Source organism: Rhea pennata, chromosome 9 (assembly GCF_028389875.1).
Source record: "Rhea pennata isolate bPtePen1 chromosome 9, bPtePen1.pri, whole genome shotgun sequence".
Taxonomy (NCBI): domain Eukaryota; kingdom Metazoa; phylum Chordata; class Aves; order Rheiformes; family Rheidae; genus Rhea; species Rhea pennata.
Window position 1 is genome coordinate 11570701 of NC_084671.1, and position 23286 is coordinate 11593986.

General features: G+C 40.3%; 1 protein-coding gene across 1 annotated transcript in view; it reads left to right on the forward strand.

Annotated features, from left to right (window-relative positions):
- Positions 1 to 271: 271 nt before the first annotated feature.
- The window catches only part of PDE6D (phosphodiesterase 6D), a 37405-nt gene continuing 14390 nt past the window's right edge, over positions 272 to 23286 (forward strand). Inside the window, exon 1 of the mRNA XM_062582930.1 lies at positions 272 to 443. Coding sequence (XP_062438914.1) covers positions 394 to 443 — 50 coding nt within the window. The 5' untranslated portion in view covers positions 272 to 393. The remainder of the gene's footprint in view (positions 444 to 23286) is intronic.

The window sequence follows — 23286 nt, forward strand, 5'->3', positions numbered from 1 at the left end:
CCCGTCCCGCGGCGACGTCAGGCTTGGCAGGAGCGTCCGCCTTAACGACCGCTGCGCAGTCGCCCTTGAATGGGGGGGGGAAGGCGGGGCGGGGAGGAGGGGGGAAAGCGGACGCGCCGTCTGATTGGTCGCCCGCGCCATCCTTCCGGCTCCAGGAGGCGGGGCGACGCCGAGACGCCCCCTGCTTATTGGCTGCGGCGGCGCGCCGGGAGGCGGGGCGGCGCCAGGCCGCCCGGGTTGGTTGCGCCGGCCAGTGGCGGGTGCGAGGGAGTGCGGGGGGCGGGGTGGGGGGGTCCTGAGGCGCCGCTGTCACCGCCGCCTTCCCGCCCAGGCCAGCGGAGCCAGGCGAGCCCGGCGCAGCCCCGTCCGCCCGCGGCGCGGCGCGGCAGGACCATGTCGGCCACGGACGAGCGGGCCAAGGAGATCCTCAGGGGCTTCAAGCTGTATCCGCCCGACGGGGGCCGCGGGGCGGGCGGGCGGGCGGGCCCACGGTGCCCGGCCGGGACGGGGCCGGGGGCGGCGGTGCGGGGTTCGCCGTCCCCGAGGGCGGGGGCCAGGCCCCACCCGGGCGGGCGGTTGTCATGGAGACCGCCCCACCCCCCCCACCCCCCCACCTCGCGCACACACACTCACGGCTGGGCTGTTCCCAGTTGCGTCCGCCCCTCCCGCGCGGGTCCTGCCCGGGCTGTGGGGGGGGGGGGGGGGGGAGGAAGGAATCCCCCTGCCTGGGGGCGGGCTGCGCCCCATGGGGGGGAGGGGGCGCGGGAAGGGAGGGAGACCCTCACCGCGGCGTCCTGGCTGGGCTCCCCGCTTCGGGACCGGGCTGGCGGGAGGGGGGGGGGGGAAGGAACCCCGGCGGCCGGAGCTGTCCACCGGGCGGCTGCTGACGGGCCGCCCCGGAGCCGCCGGAGCCCCCCGAGCTGGAGCTCGCAGAGGGCGGGCGAGGAGCCGGGAGCCCGGCGCGCCCCAGCCGCGGAGGATCCGCTCCCTTCCCCTCGGCCGCCCTCCTCGCGCCCCCCGGGAGCCGGCGCTGCTCGAGGGCCTCCGTGCGGAAGGAAATACCTGCTCTCCAAGCACAGCAGCAGCTAAATGTCGTGGTCCTTTTCTTGCTGTGAGGTACTGGCACATGTTTTGTTGGCTGTAAAGTGTCTTTTATTGCTGATGCTGCCATACCATAGGCGCCCGTGTCTTCCCATGCAATTCATCCTGCAACTTTAGCATTGTAGCTTTCAGGAAGCCTTCTCATTTTACAGCTGAGTATATTATTTGAATATAGCTATAATCCTGAGCAAATGAGATAGATCTGAGCTTGGAAAAGAAATGAGACCCTGCACAAACCCTTCCAACCCAGGATTTCAGTAGAGAAAGGCTCAGACCAAAGGCCCATGCACAAATCAAGAGTGGGAGACATATACTATACTTATAAAATTAAGTTACTATATTTCATTATAGCAGATTCTAAATTTAGAAGACAGACACAAGCTTTCCAGTTTGATCTTTAGACACAGGGTGAAATTATACATTTTTTTTAATATACTGAAAAGGACAGAAGTGCCCTCTTGATCTAATACCATTATTTCTGAACAGCTTTTTATCAGCAAGATGTTTGTAATCTGTATGCCATCTGTAGCAGGATCTGAGATGCTCTAGGTTGGATTTAGCCAAACAGCTACTATTAAACCGTAAGCAGATGCTTCTCAACTTTTAAATCACTGTCCCTTCCCCCAGCCTTGTGGTGCATCTGGTTTCTTTGCTTGTGCAGTAGCAATATTGACAATTCTGTTTATGAATATGTAATTTGAATTATCAAAAACACTTGAACAGCATTACATGCAGGCATTTAGCAAAAGCATAAGCTTCTGACAAAAATCACCCTAACATATTGGTAGAAGCGAGTGCTTGGAACACTAGGGAACAGAGTTAACTGCTTTTTGTATGCATTTGTATATGGTCTTCACTGAAGAGAAGAATTTGAGGACCTTTGTCCAACTTTGGATGAAATAACTAATTCTGTAGCTTGTTGGCTTAAATACAAAGTTTTTTCACCTTTGAGAGGCACGATGTCCAACAAACCTAAGGTAAACTTCTGTTGTCTCAAGCAGCTATAGTGTGAGCAAATAATCTTTAATGGAAATACTCTGCAATTCCAGGCTGAAGAACATGAAGTAATCTTCCATTATATAGTCACTGAAATCAATATTACCTCTTGACAATCAAATAATAGGATATTTTTAGGCAATACTTTGATCATTGATCATGCTTCTCAGAGCATGCTAAAGTATTGTGATAGCTCAGGTCACTGCCTACCATAAAGTTTTCATGCTGTCAAGCCTGCAAGTCCAAGAGCAGGGAAGCTTTTCTCAAGAATGTTATAATTGGAACTTCTTATAAGAAATTAAAATAGTAAAAAAAAGTCTTGATGTGTCTTTAGTAAACCAGAAGTAAATGTTGCTGAACAGACATTCCTCATTTGTGAGAAAAAAAGCCTTGATACACTGTGCCATCCATGCAGGAAACTACTCATGCCCAGATCTGACCATGCTCACCATAAGACAGCCATTAGCTCAGATTTATTTCTTTTTCTAAGGGTGAACATGTATTTTAAAGAACATTAGATTTTAAATAAATGCTTTATCTTTCTGCCCACTCTACTGCTATATCTATTTTAATTTGCTTAATATAAAGGAAGAGAAATTTACAGCTTTTCAGGATATGTTCATCTTTGGAGTACTTAAACTTCTTCCTCCTGTCTCAGGAAGGAGTTAACTCCACCTTAAGCAAACCCTGCAAACTTGGCACTTGAAGCTGTGCTTGCTTTAACACAGGAAACTAGCACAGTGATACCTAGGGTATGGATGTTCTAGATTCCCTGCATAGCTAGATCAGTTGATAGGGTAGACTGTCATGAAGGCAGATCTCTGAAATACTTGCTTGCTTTAACACAGAACAGTCAAGGTAGTTCTGATTGGGTAGTTTAAGTTTGCCTCAAACAAGTTCAGTTTGCCTGTGGTTCCCAAGAAGAGGCTGACTACAGACTTTCCAACCAACTGGGATACGCTGCTGTGGAAATTAGATCACCAATCCACCCTCTGACTTCAATACGCAGATATTTTCCTTCCTCTGTGACACTAGTGCAGAAACATGTTGTGGCTAATATCCTCAAATTCAAACCAGAAATATTTGCTCCCTTTTCTCAGATTTTACTATTTCCTGAAAAGATAAAAACTAGAAGTATTTAGAGTTTACAGGCAATGAGGATATTATACTTGTCCTAAGAATTTTTATGGCATCAGTTCATGTGCTGTCAGTGTTCAATTTGTAAGTTTGCTGCATAGCAACAGATGGAAAGCAGCTAACCAGCAACTTTTATAGCTTGTCATTTCTTGAGAACTGTATTTGTTAACATACAGTATGTTCAAGAATTCCCCCTTTTGAAGGCACTCTCCTGAGCAGTGGTGTTTATACTGAAAAAGCACAATATCTGCAGTAGTCTAGTGCCATGTGAATGCAGACTGGTTGTTTGACTATAAGCAGTATCAGTTCAGATGGTAACTTACTCTTCTGGAATATTAGTCAAGTTTTCATTTCCAAAAGTAGGCAAAACTGGTCCTGCAGTTTCAAACACAAGAGTATTGACTGTCCTTGTTTCCAGAAGGTGAGACAGTTGCTCTGTCAAGCTAAAGAACAGGATTTTATTTGACCTACACTTACTTTTCAACATTCTTCAGGTTTCATTCTGCCATTTTATCTTTAAAATTATTGTGTACTCTTAAATACATGGGTTTAACATCTCTTTTCATAGATTAACACTGAAAATGTTTCCCTGTAACAGTCACAAACTGGCACTGAGGAGTTTTCAAAGGCTTTTTCAACGCCCTTGGTAATTTGTGGGTTGCCTTTATATCTTTGTTTCAGTATAAAGTAGCAGAAATGTTTTGTTTTGCTATGTTCACTAGAATAAGTGAACTGCAATTTTAGACAACTTTTGTTTAACCCAGTTTGCCAGCATGTGAAAATCGTATGTGCTTTGCTTAAATACCATCTGTGGTATACATTAGAAATACCTGATCATGGGCTACAACAGCTAGTTCACATCCAGCTCTTGAGGGATCACAGTTCAGGTTTTGTGTTTCTTCCTGTAATGTTTCTGCCAGTAAAAGAAAGGAAAAAAAAAAAAAAAAAAAAAAAAAGCCAAGAGCTAAAAAGCTACTCAAACAGTATATGGTTAAGGTGCTAAGACTAGCCTTCCAAGACATGAGTAAGCACAGCTATTTTTCTGAGCTCTAAATCTTAAAATTCAAAGTACCACCTATTTGCTTCTGAACAGAGAAGCCTCATCAGAACTAGGCCTCCAGTATCAGTTGCCATATAGATATTAATACAGTAAGATAAGCTGTATAGCCCAAAATAGAAGTCCACATACAAGTTTACTCTGAAATAATTCAGAAGTCTCAAAAAAATTGATATGCTGAACTTAAGCACAAAGAGACATTCAGGTCAGAATTGTTATGAGTTATGAAACTAGTGTTTGTGGTCAGTATAAGCCCATAAGTATAGCTCATATACTCTGTAGTATTTATAGGCAGAACTTTTCGTGTATGTCAAATGGCCTCCTTAAAATCCCTGAAATTCCCTGAATGACATCCTCCTGTTTCCCAGCACATTCTCCAATACTCTTGCCATTATTTTTCCATCTAGGAAGTAAATCTAGCAGGGTAAACTGTTAAGCTCTGTCCATCCTCCCAAGAGCTGTAATGAGGGATAATTATATCAGAAACCATTAACAGCTTCCACAAACCTCATATTGCTTTGCAAACAGTGGGACTTCTTCCCCAGCTTCCAGCCTGCCTCTGCCATTACACACACACGAGATGTGCAGCCAATGGAAGCCTTGCCTGACAGTTCCTAGAACAGTTTTCCAAAGTTTTAGGCTGGCTTCCAAGCAGCATTCAGAAGTTATCAAATTCAAACAAAAGTTACATCAGGTTGAGTCTCTGACCTATTTTTAAGTCAGTAGATCTTTAAGTGCTTAAGTAAAAATGCTCATTTACTGCCTTATTCACAAAACAAGGTGGCAGCTTTAATTGTCCTTTAAAATGTTTTTTTTTCCCTAAGGTTTCCCATGTGAATGTCCTCAGATCTTGGTTTAAGACTTCCTGCAGTTGAATAAAGATGAATCACCAATTTAATTGGTTAAAAGGAGACATAGCCAGCTAACAGAAGCAGAACTCCCTAGAATGTGGGAGATGTATTCTGTACAGCACCAAAGCTGTACTGAACTCACAACTAGCTTGTACCACACAATTCAAGAGCCTCTAGAACAGCAAGTGAGTTTGTGCTCCCCACCCATTTTTCTGGTTTCTAAAATTTGACAGATTGTACCAGGCATAGAGCTTGTTATTTATATCTGAAAACTTGGTCTTTTGTTGCTCTTGAACTTGCATTACCACTTTGCTATCTATAACCTTAAAATACTTGACAACTCTTGTATCTATCAGGATTTTCCAGTTGCTCTAACTACAGAGAACAAGTTTGCATCCCTTCACAGTCAAAAGGTCTTTCTTTCAGAGGCCAGAACGTTATCTAGAAAATGCCAAGTACAACCTGGCTGAAGCTAAGTAATTGTGGTCAAGATGTCTTTACCATATTATTTCCAGTGCCAACTGGTTTATTCTGCAGTATTTGATGATGTGGGGCTCTGCTAGACTAGATGATCTATGAATGAGAAATATGAAGATTGAGGCCTATTTGCAGATAATCAAGAATTTTTAGAAAAGTCACCCTGTCAGGTTCTTTGGTAAAGACTAAAACCTTCATGCTCCCCCTTCATTCACTGTAATTGACAAAAATGATTGCAGTTAAGCACTGAGGTGTTAAGTTTATTATTCTTCCCATCAAAAGATTGAATAAAGCCAGTTTTCTGACTTACAGATTTAATGCAGTTCACTTGTAGGAAGTGGTGCTTTTTTTAAAAAAAAAAAAAAAAAACACACACACACACACACACTTAGGAAACATTTATTCAGCACTAGAGGCAGAGAAGAATATCTAAATACAACTCAAAATACTTAAGCTGTATTAACTAGAAAATTAAGTTTTCCCCTCACTGTTTTCAGTTAAATCTAGTAGTTAAGGTCAAATTAGCGGTTTAAGACAGAAGATAAACTGAAGAGGTTGTCGTCAACTATGCAAGTGTTCTGGTGCCTGTCCTTTCACACACACTCCCTGCAAAACTTACTAGTGTAGTGTTTTCACTGGAATGTAGTTTCAGTAATTTTAATTGCTTACTTATTAGTGTTGATCTAATAAGATACCTACAGTGGTTCAGTTTCCATTAACATTAAGCTTGTTCTCTCTTATTTCTTCCTACCATATTCTGATAGTCTCAATTACTCTGTGCATCCTTGGCAGGGCTCAAAATCCCTAGAAATCACTGCTGACTTATGCTTCAGCAACTGTTGCATTATTTTTTATTCCCACATGTGGGAGATGGTCATCCAATGGATTAAGTGACAAACATTTTCCCCCTCACCGCACCCCCCAATTTATCATGGCCAGAATGCATAGAGAAATTACATTTTAAAAGTCTTGTTAGACTAATGCCATTTACGGGAGTAGCTAGTACAGTGTGAAATTCTACATGGAGGAAGACAGCAGGCCACTATATTTGGAATTCTGCATTTGACTTGACGTGTAATATATTAGCTTCTTCTCTTTCTCAGTCTGCAAGCTGGCAAATTCTAAGGCAGCTTAAAATTTGAGTCCACATCCTCCATTAAGGACAAACTAGTGTTTTGGTTATGTCTAGAATTTGACTGTATGGAAGCATACAAGGATTCATTGCTAGGCTCCCATATATCAGTAACAAGCAGAGAACTTCCATGTGGAAATTAAATAGGTCTTCCAGTATTTAATTTTGTATTTCTCTGGATGCTAGCATAGCTAAAATTTATCATCAATGTTCTGTAAGCAGCATGATAGCTGACTTGTTGGCACACATGTTGCTCTCACACCTAAGGGAGCATCTCATGTATCTACAATTGTAGCGTGCAACAAGCTACAGTACCAAGTAATAAAAAGCAGTTTCTAGAATCTACCATCTCATCCTCCAAAGCTGAATCAGGAGCCCCCACAAGAACAGGAGGTTCAGCACATGTAGTCTCACTCCCAGATCAGTGCAAAGGAACAGTAACAGGTGATTGTTTAGGAAACCCCCTCACTAATTCAGCAGTAAAGTTTCCACATCCATTTGACACGGCATTCGAGTAAGCAGAGCAAGACTCCTGGAAGGCTGGACGCCATACGATAGTTGAAGCTCTCTAGAATAGCAGTAACAACCAGGGTCCTGGTTAATGTTACTAAATGCTTGATTGACTGCCAGAATTCACTTGTGATTATGATCGTGAAGTTCTGTTGTCAGATTTTTCCTGTACTGCAGTTCACCAACCCAAAATATTGTTTCCTCCAAATCTCTTCTATATCAGATTTAGACATGAGTGAACTTTTGAGTTGATCATGCTCATGACTAGGATATCTGGTGACAATCTTACAGAAGAAGGACAGGCTTACGTAACAGTGATTTTTCTTGCTCTTGCCTTTTACCTTCAATCAGCTTTTGGAATAACAGTGCACAAAAGCATCAGGTTATTAAATCTGTCCACTCCTATACTGAAAGGATTAACTAGCTCAGAGCGATATTGTCTTCCATTAGAGAGAATGAGAGTGTGCAGGATTTTACTTCTCTCAGTGATCTTATATGGGTCAGTCTGTATGCTGCACTGTGCATGAGCTTTGTCTACTCTGCAGACAGTCAGAAGTTCATTTGGTCCCTAGAACAGCAGCTATTGCTCATTTTCCCCATGTATTGTATCAAGACAGTAGGGAATCTTGCACTTCAGTCTTGAGTTAACATATACCCTACCTAAGCAAGTTGCCTGCACGCTTCTCCTCCTCACTTCAGAGGACTTCAAGCCTTTCCCAACTAAAGCCTGGTACTTCGCTCCAGAAAACCCATATGATGTTTTTGATGTTTTACTAAGTGTCAGGAACTTCTAATCAGGGACAGCCTGCTGGAAAAGCAGAGAATTAACTTCTGAAGTCTGGCTTGGAAAGGCAAAGGAAATTCTATTCTAGGAGATAGTGAAAGCTGAACTTTTGCATGGGCTTAAATAAGAGTTCTGTATATGAGGAAAACACTAAAATGCAAAAATGCTCCCTCCTCACTAGGAAGGAACCTGTTCTCCATTCATCTGTCGGCATGGCCTGTTGCTAGCTCTCTGCTTAAAAGAAGTTCTGCAGTACTCACTTCTCTTGCAGAAAAAGATTTGAGCAGTGGTACAGAAAAAAGCATTTCCCCTCCAAGTGTACTGGCATATACTGGACTAAACCAACCCACCTGGAAATTAGATACTAGGGCAAAGACCTACTTACCTATAATACAGGAGATCTTTATAGAGATACTTTAGATATTTGACTTCCTATTTAGAAGTCTTTAGGGGAGGCTGTTCAGTGCATTAGGAGACTTCATCTGTTAGTCGCAGTCCAAATTAAGACTTAATTGTTTCTCTTGTAAAGAGATTTTCTTAACCAGGATCCAAGATAAGTGTAATCAAAAGAACTTCCTCCGCCCACCCTTTAACCATCACCTTAAGGCTAATAAGGTTTAAGGAAGGGAGTGGCATGGCTTTGTTGCTTCTGAGAGAAGGAGGACACCTGAAAGATATCTGCCCTTACATTTTGTGATATGTGTACTTCCACAGCAGCAGCTGTGCTGACTGGAGGTTAGCTTTCCCAGATGCTTCTTACCCCTTCAGATGTAAGGGCTGAGCTGCCCAGCTGAGCACTGTGCAGCCTCCTGTTTCAGTCAAGATGAGGCATACTAGCTTAACCAGCTCAAGCAGTAGGTTAAAGAGCAGAGACCTGTGTTGGTCAAGTAGATCAGGTTAGCAGTTTTACTAACAGCTCAGCTGTTAGATTTGGGGGAAAGTAACAAGCAGCTGGGGAGAGCCACTAACAGACAGCAGTGCTGTCTTCCACCAACTCTGCTGCTGTCAGGTGTCACATTCACAGCCTCAGTCTTGCATAAATTAACATTTCCCTCAGTGCAGTCTTGTGCCACCTTCTCCATCACTCACTCACCTGTTTCTCACCTTACATTACCACGCTTAGTTACTCTTGCAGCACCAGTTCTCTGAAATCAGATTGCTCCTCTTAGGTAAACATGCTGACATTGCTAAGTTCATGGTAACACAGCTTTTCAAAATGCATTTTGGATGCCTTTGGTAAGGTAGTCATCTATTCTTTAAACTTGCTCTGGGCATCAGATCTTAAGCATTAGTGCTGTGTGACAAGCTACTGCCCCAGGCAAAGTCACAAGCAAAACCTGAGAACATGTAGCAAACACTTAGAGACATGATTCTCCTACAGCTCTCATGAACTCATAAGAAATCATTGGCTGAAAATTGTATGGAGCCTTGAAAAGCAAGCACATGTTGTTTTAAGTTATTTGTTCCAGAAAACAGAGAAAAAGGCTAATCTAATTTATACTAATTGTATTCCAGTTGGGGCTGTTCACAGCACCATAGTTAATCCACAAAGAATCACTACAATCACATTTTTTTTGCCATAAAAAAATGCAATATCTAAACAGCTCCAGGAAAAAAAAGTTTTATGTGTTTTCCCCTTGTAACTCCTTCAAAGGAAACCACATTATATCATTGTAATAATGACCTTAAACTTCACAAGTCTCAAAATTTAAGAATTAAGATCATCCCTCTCTTTAAAAATAGCCTGAACTGAAGGAGTGCTTCCTCAGATGAAGTCACAGGCTCACCTCTTTGATGCTCTGGGTCATTCCTCCCTTCTTGCCACACACACACACTCTCTCCCAAGGCTCTTAGCCATACTTGCCTCACCAGGGCCCTCTTCCTTGTTTAAACACACTCCTGCCAGAGACCAGGTGAAAACATTTCACACAGGTCATGCCCGTCCCTTGCATTTGTTCCACTGACAAAACATTAACTCCTTGTTTTCCTCCTGAAGTACGGGGAAGTATCAGTACTAAATAATGTTGCATTGACAGATCCCGGTTTTGCCCTTTCTGTAATAGTAAATGCAGTAAATGAGATAGAGGCATGTTTAAAAAGATTGTGCAATTTCAAATACATAAAGACTATATTGGGATGTAGGCATACCTGTAAAGGGTGCAGATGATGTTAATTATGGCATTTTCTGAGTTTTGTGCGTGTAACTTCGAAACTTTCACATTCTCTTTAACATAAATGCTTAGGTAATTATATGTTCTGAAACAGCAAACTAATACTTTAAAAAACACGGTATTTATACCACCTACCTGTAAATCTAGCTTCTCAATAACTACGTTGCGGTATTTTCACATTAATTGGAGTTCAGTTATCAGTAAAAATTAGTTATCTGAAAGAACTGACTTGTGAACTATAGCTGGTGGTGTTATTTATACATGATAGTCTTCTTAGCAGACATTATTTCATTGTTCAAACTGAAAAGGACATCAATAAATTTTGATTAACTTTTTAAAAATAAGATCTCAGTATCTGAGAATTTAAAAGCTTGTTAAAGTAAGAAATTAAAATGCGCATCTCAGTGTAAACACAACTGTAGGTTTTCTTGATAATGAAAGCTACAGTAATTACTTGGAAGTAATACAATTCAGCACTTTTGTCATTTCAGTATCCCTACAGTAGTATTTTTGACCTGAATTCCAGTGGGTGCTAAAATAGACACTTGGCTTGGGTACAGAATCTCCATCTTGGCGAGATCTTTACTGACATACTGAGGAGTTTCGTATAAGTACAGTAATATGTCTGTAGGTCTCATATGTACATTAAAGTACAATATCTACAACCAAATATTAACGATATTTATAATACTATAATAACTCTAAACCAGTTTAGAACTGAAATTAAGTTTTACTTATAATTTTACTGTTTTGTTATAGTGCTTTTCCAAACCACTTGCTGTCTTTTCTGACTGACTTACTACCTAGCACTGCGTAAAATGGTGGAATGGTTAAATTGTCAAATTGCTAATCCAAGTTGCTGATTTCAGCACTTCTCCTATTCTAGCAGGTTCCTAAAAAAGCACAGTAATCCTGACATGGAGCCCTTCTTCTTCAGAGTTCTGTCTCAGTCTCTGTAAATTCCTCTTTCTCTTCTTCCTCTGCCTTCAATGGCCTCCGGTCCATTTGCAAGATAAATTTCCTCGTGCAATGACCAGCCATTCTCTCCTGACTGTATTTGCAGATCTCTTTTATTCTCTACTTGGGCTGTATGCTGCAGGCTTTCCTCCCTTCCTTAGAAGAAACAGGATAATGAACTTGCTTTCCTTGAGAAATCTTAGTGCTGTCAGTTGAAAGTGGAAGATCAAGAATTGTTTGATCTCTATTGCAGCATGTAACCTTGCCATTAGGCTAATGGCCCATGTAGCAGTTATTGGTTTTGTATCCTGTGTTTTTAATACCTTGTATACTGAAATGGGTTGCTAACCTCTCATTTGTATAGCAACCTCGTATCATGTCAGTGGAAATTGTTCATTGCTTTGAGAAGTAACAGTGTCTTGTCGGCAGAGGAAGGAAATAGACTTTCCTAAAAGATACCACAAAATGATACTTTCAGTGACTTGCACAGTGCTCCAGGGATCTAACTACTATAGTAGCTCCAGTCTGTGGCCTGCTTTTCTATTGTCGCTTGGAGAACCTCCAGCTCTCACTGTAGCCTTGTCCTGTGAGTTTAGGGGACTGCTGACATTAACCTAAATATTCACATCCTTCCTTGCTACCCTGGCTTGGTGTTGAGAGTGTTCATAATCATTTTTTTTTGCCAGTTTTTGACTGGCAGTGAAGATGATCTTCATGTTCAGTCATGGCGGCTCTGGCTATAAGGGCTGTACAGTTTGCATGGCTTAAGTATACCTATTTTTCATGCACTCAGGCCTAACTTAAAAAAAGCCTAGGTATTTGTAGCTCCAGTGAAATTCAAGCTATTACTGTCCTCATGGATTGTATATCAGAAGTAAACTAATGCCAGGAAAAGAGTGGCTTGTTTCACTGCTGTGCCATGTCAGCAAATAGGAGATTGAGCGTTTGTCGGTGTGGACTTTATGAAAGTGCTTGCCATAGCTTTTTTCTCTGCCTGATTTGAATTTTTATTTTGTTCGTTAGGTGAAGAGTATTGGTGCCAGGGCTAAGTACTGTTTTACTATAAAATCTTGATAAGATTAAATCCCCATGTAATTCCTTAATTATATTTCAGGGATACTGAGTTGCTTTCCCAGAGAACCTCCTGTGATCTCTGGATATATCCGTGGTTGCAGAATAACACCGGATTGAAACCCTGAGGGATATGCTGTGTGTGAGATACTTCAGGACAGTATTAAAGGTGCAGAGGTTCTAAAAAGCTTGAAGTTCTTAGAGTAAACTGTCTCTAGCAATACTGAGTGTCTTCCCCCCCAGCAATTCCGGTGTCACTTTTATGTTAGTGCAGATATGCTGAGTATTGCTATCAGATTGAAAACTGTTCAGCCGGTGTTACTTCTGTTGCATTAGATAGTTTTCACTCTTGTGTTATAAACACAAATCCTTATAGACTAATTAACAACTATACTGCAGCAGTGGCACTCCTTTCACCTTTTCCCTGCAGGCTGCAACTGGCGTTTGCTTTGAAAGCTGTGCAAAGAGTATCTTTTCAAGATTTCTTTCTTTCTTTCTTTCTTTCTTTTTTTTTTTTTTTTTTTTTTTTTACCATTAGTTATGAGAGAAGGCATATGAGCTCACCTGGAAAAGGAGGTTTGATTGCCTGGCCTATTTTCCTAAATAGCTTGTAGAGCTGTAATGCCACCCTGAAGAAATCCAAACTGTCTTTATGCCAACTGGCTTGGGCAATATGGAGCTTGTCTATGCCAGGAAATTTTGCACTGGTGTAGCTATACTATGTAAATATACTGCACTGAGATAAAGCAGTGTCTGTACATTTTTCCCCAAGTGTCAAAGAACAAGTAGCTATACTACCATAAAAAGCTCTAATGTAGGTAGAACCTGAGGGCTTATCTTCCTAAAATTTACTCCAGTGCAATTATTTCTACTTGATTTAGCCTCTGTGAATGCCTTTATTCTGGGATGAGTGTGTCCTGTTCCAAATCAGCAGAAGTCACTTAAAAATAGATCAAACTGTTTTGGATTGGGCACACTTAGTGGAGATAAGAACATCTAGGCAAGCATTAAATAAGGGATGGTTTGCTCAACTCTAAATTCACCCGATGCCTTAATTTGAATTAACTCCTGTGCATTTACAAGTCCCTAGTTAAATCAATCATTGGTGAAAAATACTGTTTATAAATTAATATGGTGTTGACAAGGTATTGAGGAACAGAAATTCTCCCTCAACAGAGCAAGGAGAGTTTAGACATAATCAGCGTGTGAATGCAAAAGAGATTCAGTGCCTGGGCGTTCAGTCTTACCTTCTCTGAGGCTGCCAGCAAGAAACGCTAAGTGATTTTGTTACTGTTGATTTTGTTACTGTTGATTTTGGTGGTGTGAACACTTGCCTATTAACAAATAGAATAAAACTCACAAGCTTGTTTCCTGGAAGGTAGGACCTATCAGACATAATGACTTTTGGCTTTGGAGTGCTGACTGAGAGAGGAAAGGTTCCGCAGCCAAGTGAAAACCCCTGAGTCCCTAAAATCCTTTGCACAAATAAATTCCTCCTCTTTCACAGACCTCTCTGAATTCATGACATGGCTCTGTGCAGGCTGGGCTACAGATTTGCCCTTAAAGAAGATTTTATAAACAGTCTGGCTCAAGGGTGTTATTTTCTGTCGTTCTCTATAGTTGAAACCTCACTTGCCAGTAACTGAATTCTCCTCTGGCCTAGGATCTGTTCTGAGCAGCACAAGTTAAAGAATGCCTTTGAAGGCAAATTTATTTGTGCTTTTTCCTGATCCCTTAGAAGAACAATAGTCTAAGCATCATCAGCTTCAACAGAAATATAGACAGTGAATGGCAGGACTTTCTGTCTAGGAACAGAGAAAAGTTGTGAACTTTTGTGTTTATCTTCTTTTTCCTATGTGGCCACACATCTGACCTTTCCCATATGGTGTGTAGAGAAGGGAGGAGTGCGTTTCTAGCTGCTACCAGAGGACACAGAACTGTGAACACCTTCATCAAATGGTCCATCTAGTATTCTGGGGAAGAGAAGGTGAAAACAAATTTGCCTAACAGAGCTGTAAGGATGTACAGAAGCAGTTCTTCAAGCTAACGTCATCAGTGCCATCTGTTATAGATGGGCCATCCAATTACAGACTTCGTTATGTCCAAACAAAATCACAACTGCCAAGTGAATTACTCTACAAATGCAGGCATATATCACTTTCTTATCGGTTTATTTGGGGATGTAATCAGTATCTGAATCATAAGGAAGATTATAAGGAAGTTCGTACAAGTGCTAGGGAGGCCTTCACAGCCCTGATCTCGTGTAGTTGATCTCTGAGCCTCTGTATTCACTGCCTTGGGTTCGGATTTCTTTCTGCTGCTTGTTACTGAGAGAAGAAATCAGTATTCAGCAACATTGGTTATGACTGCTTTGCCAGTAAGCTAATAATACTTTTTTTGTGCATAGTAGTTTTTATCAGCTTTACATATGTTCATGGACATAGTGCTGAACTTCAAAAGAAAAAAATATCCCAATAATGTTTCCACATGTGCACATGTGATCTAGTTTTTCTCATATATCTGAAGAAATGCTTTAGGCCAGATAGAATGACTGAAGAAGGCTTTATTTATAATAGTGGTTACACAGAATAATCTTACTATAGAAGCTGTTAGGAAGATTCTGGAAATTACATTTTAAGGAACTTTGGAATCTCAGTAATGATGCAGGAGCCTTTTTAGATTGTTTTGGAAATCTCTCTTTTTTTTTTTTTTTTTTTTTTTTTTTTTTCTCCTTGCTCGGTGGAAGCATTACTTCTTGTTAAAGCTTCAGCAAGTAGAATCCTTTTCTTATCATTTTAACAGAGTGAAACAATTTACTGTATTACACCAAACATTTAACAGGAAGGAGTGTTCCCACTGATGTCTTTAGTAAAGGTTAAGTATAAAATTTGATCTGAAAATTATAGATAATACTACGTAAAAAGTATCCTGGAAATTAATTGCTACCCCTTTTCCACCACTGAACTAAAGTGAGATTCCAAAGAGATTAGGTCTTGAAATCAGCTCTTTTTAAGTTTCAGAGTCTGAATGGCCAAGATATTTGTTCTGTTCAGTTGGGAAGAACGTTGAGACTAAAATGCTGCAAACAACTGATGATCTTCCTGCGCCGATTTCCACTGTATCACTTACATGTTACCATGTTTCTCTGTTCTCTGCTCTGTACCAGTAGGGGTGCTTTGGAAGAGAGGAAGCAGGAGGCTGCTACTGTGGTAAACAAGCTATTTATTTTATCTTCTCTTAGCACATGCATCTGTGCAAGAACGTTTTCATGGAAGGAACCTTACTTCTCCTACCTCTAGTTCTCCACAGAACAGTGTTTCTCCAAGGCATATTTAAGGGGCATACAGTTCAGTCTAAAAGAACTTGTGTGTATCTTTCCCTTATTTTGCAGAAGTTGTAGATCTGCAGCTGCTATAAATATTTTTTCTTCTGAAGCCTTATAAAAAGAATTCTACTAAAAATGTTTGTTCTGTGTGGAATATTTTTGCCAACATACATTACAGTAAAATTCTTGAACAAGCAATATCCAGCTAAGAGTGGTAACCAACCTAGTGGACTGTTTCCTTAGTGAACACACTAGTCACCTATTTAATATTAATTTATAGTAATATAGAAATGAATAATAAGAGCTTTTTCAAACATAGATGGCAGGTTAGTACATGTATTTTATATGTATGAACTACCTGGTGCTGATCTTTGACATGGGCAGTAGTCCAAAGGAATGGTAATACGAAGAACCAGATGTTGAACTGATGGACATTCAGGGATGCTACCATGCCATGTGCTTGCTGTATCCCTGGAAATAGAATAAATAAAGGTCCTCTAAAGATAGAAGGCTCTATTTAGTAGTTTGGAATACAGACACAAAGAATCCAGAGAATTTTTGCAGTGTTGAGTACAGCAACATAATAAAATAGTAGTTATCAACACTAGACCTCCTTTGGATTAATGAACTTATGTTCAAAGGGAAGCCTTTATGTAAAATACTATAGTAATTGCAGGCTTATGTTCCAATTGCCTTATCAGGGTAGATGCATCCTCCATGGCATCTTTGTTTGCCTTACAACGGATAGAAAATAAGCATCTAAAACAGACTTGTTTAAATATAGAGTGTTCTGATCCCAGTGGTCATCTGACCATTCAGGTATGCGGTTCTAGCTAAAATTATTGGTCATTTTTTTCTATTAAAAAAATCTTGCTGCTCTGTGTACTTGCTTTGTAGTGCAGCCAGAGTACTGATGAGATAAATTCTCTCTTTTTGTTTCATCTGTGATCTTCTTTTCTCTCTTGCTGCTTCTTACCCCAAAGCAGTCTCTCACAAATGTGAGCATGAAATGAGGTTAATTGCTTCCATTGTGTTCTTGGGGTCCATGTTTTACCAACTGATCTTTTAAAGAAATACTCTAAAATCTGGTACTGGCTGGTTCAAAAATAGATGGGCTTGTATATCAGTAGTCATTTTAGTAGGGAACAGAGTATTTGTTGATCTTTACAAAATTAAAAAACAAACCTCTTGTTCTTTAGCTTGTGGTCTAAGTGCCAGCTGGGCATTGTCAACTCCACCATTAAATTCATATCTTTCGGGAACACAAGGATCCCTAGGGAAAATGAGCAGACATCTTTTGTAGAGAGATAAAGAAACATATTTTAAAAAGGAAATAATTTGTTTTATCCCATAATACCTACACATAACAGCAGTCTAATATTAATGAAAGGTTTACATTATTCAGTCATTTAAATGTCGAATCTTTATGGCAAATAGGCATGCTGAGATTTTGAGTTACATCTCAAAGACTCTTGCTTTCTCGTGTGTGTGTGTGTGTGTGTGTGTGTGTGTTGCTTTATCTCCCTGGCCAATATAGAGGATGTTGTGATCTCCTCATTAAAGACGTCACACTGAGAAGATTGTAGTAGAGGAATAAATAGAACAAGTGTTAGGAAGCCAAGCAGCTCATCTCAGTTGAACTAAAATGCACTCCACACAAACTGGCTTTCCTATAGTTTTCTTTCTTCTAAATTCAAGCAAGAACTTCAGTTGCCCTTTTGCAAGGTGGTTAGGTAGTTTATCAGAGACTTCCCTAAGTACTTGCGCATCCTTTTCTAAAATGTTGTTTTATGTATATGTGCAATAATATAGCCAATATTTTTTTATATGAAGTTACTCCTTTGGCAGTGAGAAGGCAAGGGCAGTGTCCCCCAAAGAATGGAGAGGCCCAAAATTTTACAGGTGAGGTTCCATAGGGAGCTTGAGCACTTCAGATCTGCCAGAAGTGTACTGGCTGTGTGCAGGGCTGTCTTGTCCTCATTAGCCTGTATTCTGGGTGCCAGGTATACAGCTACCCTGTGCATCTTTGCTAACATGTCTGGTGTTTGTGGTTGTAATTATCCTATGAGGAGCTAACTGATCTGATCAGGCTAGCATATTTTCAGACATCCTTAACAAACAGAAGAAATCCATCAGGACAAATGTACCTGTTTCTGAGTTCAGCTTAAGGTAGATATTGAGACTTCAGAGATTTCCCACTAAAATGTGAAACTGTATGTGTTAATAGATTGCATAAAAACAGTAGAAGTATGAGTGAAAAACTGAGTTTGAAGTTCTTTTCCCATTCCCAGCTGGACCTGGTAGGATGGAACTACTGGAAGCTTTTTCAAGCTAAGTCAGGTTAAATGGAAAGCTTGCTAGTTGAACTGCTTACTTTTTTTTTTTTTTTTCCCAGAAGTATTTTATTCCAGGGCTATGATCCCAACAGATTCTGGAAGAATGTAATGCAAAAAGCAAACGAGGCGAGATGCAACTTGGTGGACGCTTTCCTGGAGCGGCTGCCTGCTTGCACTCAGACTTCAGGAGTTTTTATGTGAGATGGAAACAGCTAGTTCCAAAATACAGTCATGTAATGGAATATCTCAGTGTTACGGCTCCATTTGTGGGTTCTTGTAGTAGAGCTGGTCGTAGGGCATCATTGGAAGCAAAACTCTGCCTCGATCGGAGAGTTTATTTTTAATATTTTAACCAAAGCATGTCAAGACTTGGCATTTTCTCTGAAACTAAGCACTCTAGACTAAAGGCTCCAGCGTATCGCCTTTAGCATCACTGACTGCCCACATTCAAGGAGTCTGATTTTGGGAGTGCTAGTAGAGTGAAGGTGATATTTGGATTTACTTAAGCGAAATATGTTTATATTGGTTCAGCCCTTATAGAGTGCTTTAGATGGTAATCTCTGGATGTCATTTGGTACAAAATGGGTGGTGATTTTGTACAAAATGGTGCCTGCTCGTCTCTGCCAGAAATGAACAGCCATGGCATTTTATCCTAAGCCTTCGTCCTTTGAGATTAACTGCTGACTGCATTTTGCAAAATTAGTACTACAGTTCCTGGAGCTGACAATTTTGAGGACAGTTTGAATACATTTAAAAAGTGCTGTATCTTCACCCATTCATTGGATTCCCTTTTATACTTAAAGAAATTTTGTGGAAGATAGTCTTGTGTAAAAAAACATGTTAGAAACTAAGTACTAGGGGCATCTCTAGTTTTTAGGGTGAGGAAGATGGTTTTTTCCCCTTAGTTAACAGTTTGTCTTAAATGAGCAAAGAATCAACTTATGATATTAAACATGACTATTTATGGACTTTACTGAAGAACTTCACTATGTCTGAACTCAAAACATCAAAACATGCCTGATTATTCCAGAGTTAAAAAGAAAAAAAAAAAGCATTTATAGGAAAATCAAGCATTTTCACAGGGACTCAGTCTGAATTAAAATGAACAAAGCAAAGGAACAAATGCAATGTTTTCCTCCATGACTCTCTTATTTTATGTTTCTGCTGTTTTTAAATTGTCTTAATGAATAAGAATATTGTTGATATGCTTCATATGTTTACTCATTTTTCTAGTTAGAAACATTTTGCTAGTACTGTCAGCGCTAGCACATCTATTTTTTGTCCTGCTTTAGGATGCCATTTTAGACACTACAAAGCACTTTAATTCTATAACCACTCATCCCTATTTCCTTCCTGTCCCTACTTTCATTAGTGGTGCTTGGCAGTGATTCAGAACTACCCTACTTTCTAGCTAGGGTGAATGAGAAACCACCAAAAAGCAAGAAAAACACAGAGGGAAGGGAACCTCTGGCACCTGTTCTGTGGCATGATAGCAGCAGTCTGTGCTACTGCACGGTCCTTCCAAGTTGGAATAAGAATTTCCATTAGCCAGCGAGCACAGTTCCGGGCTGTCCAGAGAGAGAGGCAGCGTTGTCTATCGAGGCATGAGACTTGAAGCCAAACACCTCCGGGGATTTCCTCCTTCCTTTTTTTTATTGATTCATTTTGTAGCTGAGGGCAAGTTCTTACATTTATTACCCAGTGTCTAAAATATGCAGTTATTGCAACTGTGTATGTATAGCATAATTAATGTAACCATAGTTGTGTAACTCATTTATAACTACATGTTAGTTGTATACAGCTATGTATAGTTATATAACTAATAACTATACCATTATAACAACGATCAAAGGTTAACGTATTGGTCACTCAGCTGTAGCATGCTGTTTATTCCACAGGACAACCTTTTAGACTAGTTAAATGAGAGGATTCTTCTGTCTGGGGTGGCCCAGAGTAGATGATACTAGGAGTGCAGGGCTGTACAAACTGGAAGTGCAGAGGAGGAGCTCATGCCAAAGGCTGTCTCCCATCGATTTCCAATGTGCAGATCTGTTCTAAGATTACGTGATATATTAGTACATCCAGTAAGTTGCATCTTCTTCTAAAATATCCGATTCTGCTAAACCTGTGGATTATTGGAAGTAGTTTCTTGGAAATCAAGAGGTTGGTGTACTAGAGAGCTCTGTAAGAGCAGCCATGAGGTAAAGGAGGAAAAAAAAAATTAAATATTAATGGGGAAAAAAACATGTAGTCACAACATAAATGCTGGCAGTTGGAAGTCATCCAGGCTTTTCGTGTTGTCAGTTGCTTATTCTACCGGAGGGACACTTTCAGACCCGGATGTTGCTTGGAGTTCAGAGGACAGATCACCTGAACAGCAGGGGAACCTGCTGATGTTCAGCTCTGCCATTTTCAATAAACATCACTTCACGCAAGAGAGAAATTATTGCAGAGGGCTTCAAGGAACAAAGAAAAAATCTGGCCACAAACAGTGCTGCATAAAACTGCCTTTTCTAAGCCTTTTAATTTTTTTTCCGTACTTCAGGTCACTGAAGTGAGACTATATTAAAACACCATCCATGTTTATCTCATTTAAATATTCTGTCAAAGAAGTCTTTGTTTCTCTGCTCAAGTGTGAGCTCTGTCAGTATGGGGAAAGGTGAAGATCCTCTTAAGATGTTAAAAAAAACTAGTACTAGAGTATTACAAAAAAAAAAAAAAAAAAAAAAAAAAAATGAAAGCAAGCCAAGCTTTCTTTTTTAAACAAACTAATATGAATCAAATAGCGGTATAAAATAAAGAGGCATATCAGCATTCAGAATACCTCATTCCATTAATTTCTTTGCATGACTATCATGACACCCTGTGTTTCAGCTGTGCAATGAACAATAGGCTGTAATGATTTACAAGGAGGTAAGTTCCTCTGAGGGCTTCTGGTTGCAACCTCATCTATGAAAATGAAGTTATTCACCAGAACCCCTTGATAGATTATTTCAATGCAAGTCCCTATAGTTCACTTATTGCTGAAAGCCTTGAAATATTATCATAATAGTTCAGCTATGTTGAAGTGATTGAATGTTCTAAAGTAGTTCAGGCAAAATGAAGTTGTTCTTACTGCTGAATCACTTTTAGAGTTCACTTGCAAAGAGGAAAATTGTTTGATATACTAAAATTAAAGAGTGGCCAAACTGAGTCACACCCTCTCCCCCCTCCCCCCAAATTGTTTAGGCATTTAAAGTATTTAATTATAAACATTCTAGAAAAAAATCACTTTACAGCCAGATTTGAATAGGGAGGATGTTTGTCTCTTAATTGCCTCTTCTCTCATCATGCTGTTCTTTGGAGTGGCTTCTCAAACTATCCAGCAAGCTGCCTCACCTTTCAGTATATACGCAGCATCTTCTGTAAGGCGGTCCCCATGTTTTATGTTCTGATCGTATTTTTCGCTTCCCTTGTGTATATGATGTTAGTTGTCTCCTTAGCTACGTTCAGTTTTGTTCTTTCCCATGAGCTACAAGCAATCCAGCATAAAACTGCATTCTGATAAAGCTGTGTGGATTTTAAAGGTCACATTCTTTTCTCAAGTGAACACATCATTCCCATTGATTCACCTGCTGTTTCTGCAAACTCAGAACATTACTGATGACATTAATTATGTTAATACTCAAAGGTTTCTTAGCATGAGCTCAAGCTTTTCCAACATGCTAATTTGCAAGATCCATTTAAAATGCAGGGAAGATGGAGAGGAAGTGAGTGTTATCACATTGGAAAAGAGAACATAATTGTTTTTGTGCAGTTCATGCTTCTGAGATGGTCCTGCAAATAGTGTTTGGTTTTTCTAAGTTATTGATTGTTTCACTACCTAAGATGTAAAGCAATCTCCAGATGTGATCACGTTATTTTTCCTGCTGAGGCACTGGTATAAAAGAATTCTCTCAAGTCTGATCAGAGAAGCCAAAGAAAAGCCTAAAAATCATAGGCAGCAGAAAGCAGCATAAAACCACTACATTGCTTCAGCTTGGTTTTATTCTGTCATTGTAGCCTGGTTCTAGGAACCATTTTAGCATTTATTTCTAGAGGAAACAAAATAAATTTCTAATAGTATCAAACAAACCACTTCCACAGATCTGCCACAAAGGCAGCTGGTTCCCTCTGACAGGAGAACGTGCCCCATAAGCTAATGATTTCTGTATGTCCGTTCAATTTGAGAGCTTATTCCCACTTTAAACAACATTTTATTTCATGGACTGCAAATGCATTTTTCTTTTTCCTTTTACTTTCCTTTTTTTAGGAATCTCAGATCATATGCATTTTCTTTTGGAGCTTAGAAGTGGTTAGTCTTGTTAATTTGACTTCAGAAATGCTTACCAGAGGAGCGCACAGCACGTGCTGCTCTTCCGGAGGTCTCGTCCGGATGGCCGTTTGCACCGCGTCGGGGCAAGGCGGCGGCCGTCTCGCCCCCTGCGGACAGGCGCTGCTGGGGAATGCCCCGCGTTGTTGCTTCGGTGTGAAGAAATCAGAGGCGGCTTGTAGATGCCAAAATTGGTTGCTGTTGCTCAGTAGCGACAAAAATTGCTGGAATTCATAAGAAGGTTAGCCTTGTGAGCTACAAAACTAGGTTCATTTGGACAGAGAGAGAAATGTTTAAACCACAGGTATCTGCATCTGCCTGGTGTGCTGTTCATTGTTAGCTCAGATACTTGCAAATACAGGTGTTGAACCACTGTAATGTATTCTCTTTGGCCCTTTTCCCTTCTGATGGCCCTCAGCTTCACCTCACTCGGTCTGCAACTCTTTCCATAAAAATTTACAAACATTTTTTGCTCCTTTGATTTGAGGAAGAGGGGAAAAGTCAGTGAAATGGAAATCTGGCTTCATTTACAATATCGCTGTCTGTTACTGAAGAAATGAAACATTCTCCCATCCTGCTGCCCATGCTGGACACTTCTCATTTTCAGAGTTTTGGAGCTCATCATTTGTATTGGTTTTGTAAGAATACTTGCTTTTGTTTAGCCTCCTACAAATTCTGATTTAAATATTTAAAATTTGGAAAGATTTCAATCTGAACAGTTTCAAACAGTAAACTGGTAAGAGTGAAAATTAGAGGTAGACTAACAGAAAGCAAATGCTGTGCCTCATTCTGCTAGATGAATCACACTGTGTTGTAGAGTGGTCTCTTAACTTGTGCATTTTGTCGAAAATAGTGAATAATGATTTAATATTGAACCTAAGACATTCATAAGGCACAGATGTTAAACTGGATAATCCATTGCATTTTAAAATTTTTATTGGCAAACATTAAAGATGATTTTACAGCATTTCCAAAGCATGCCAAGTTAAATGGTTTTCTCCAGTTTGATTAGCATCTCTTTGCAGCTGAT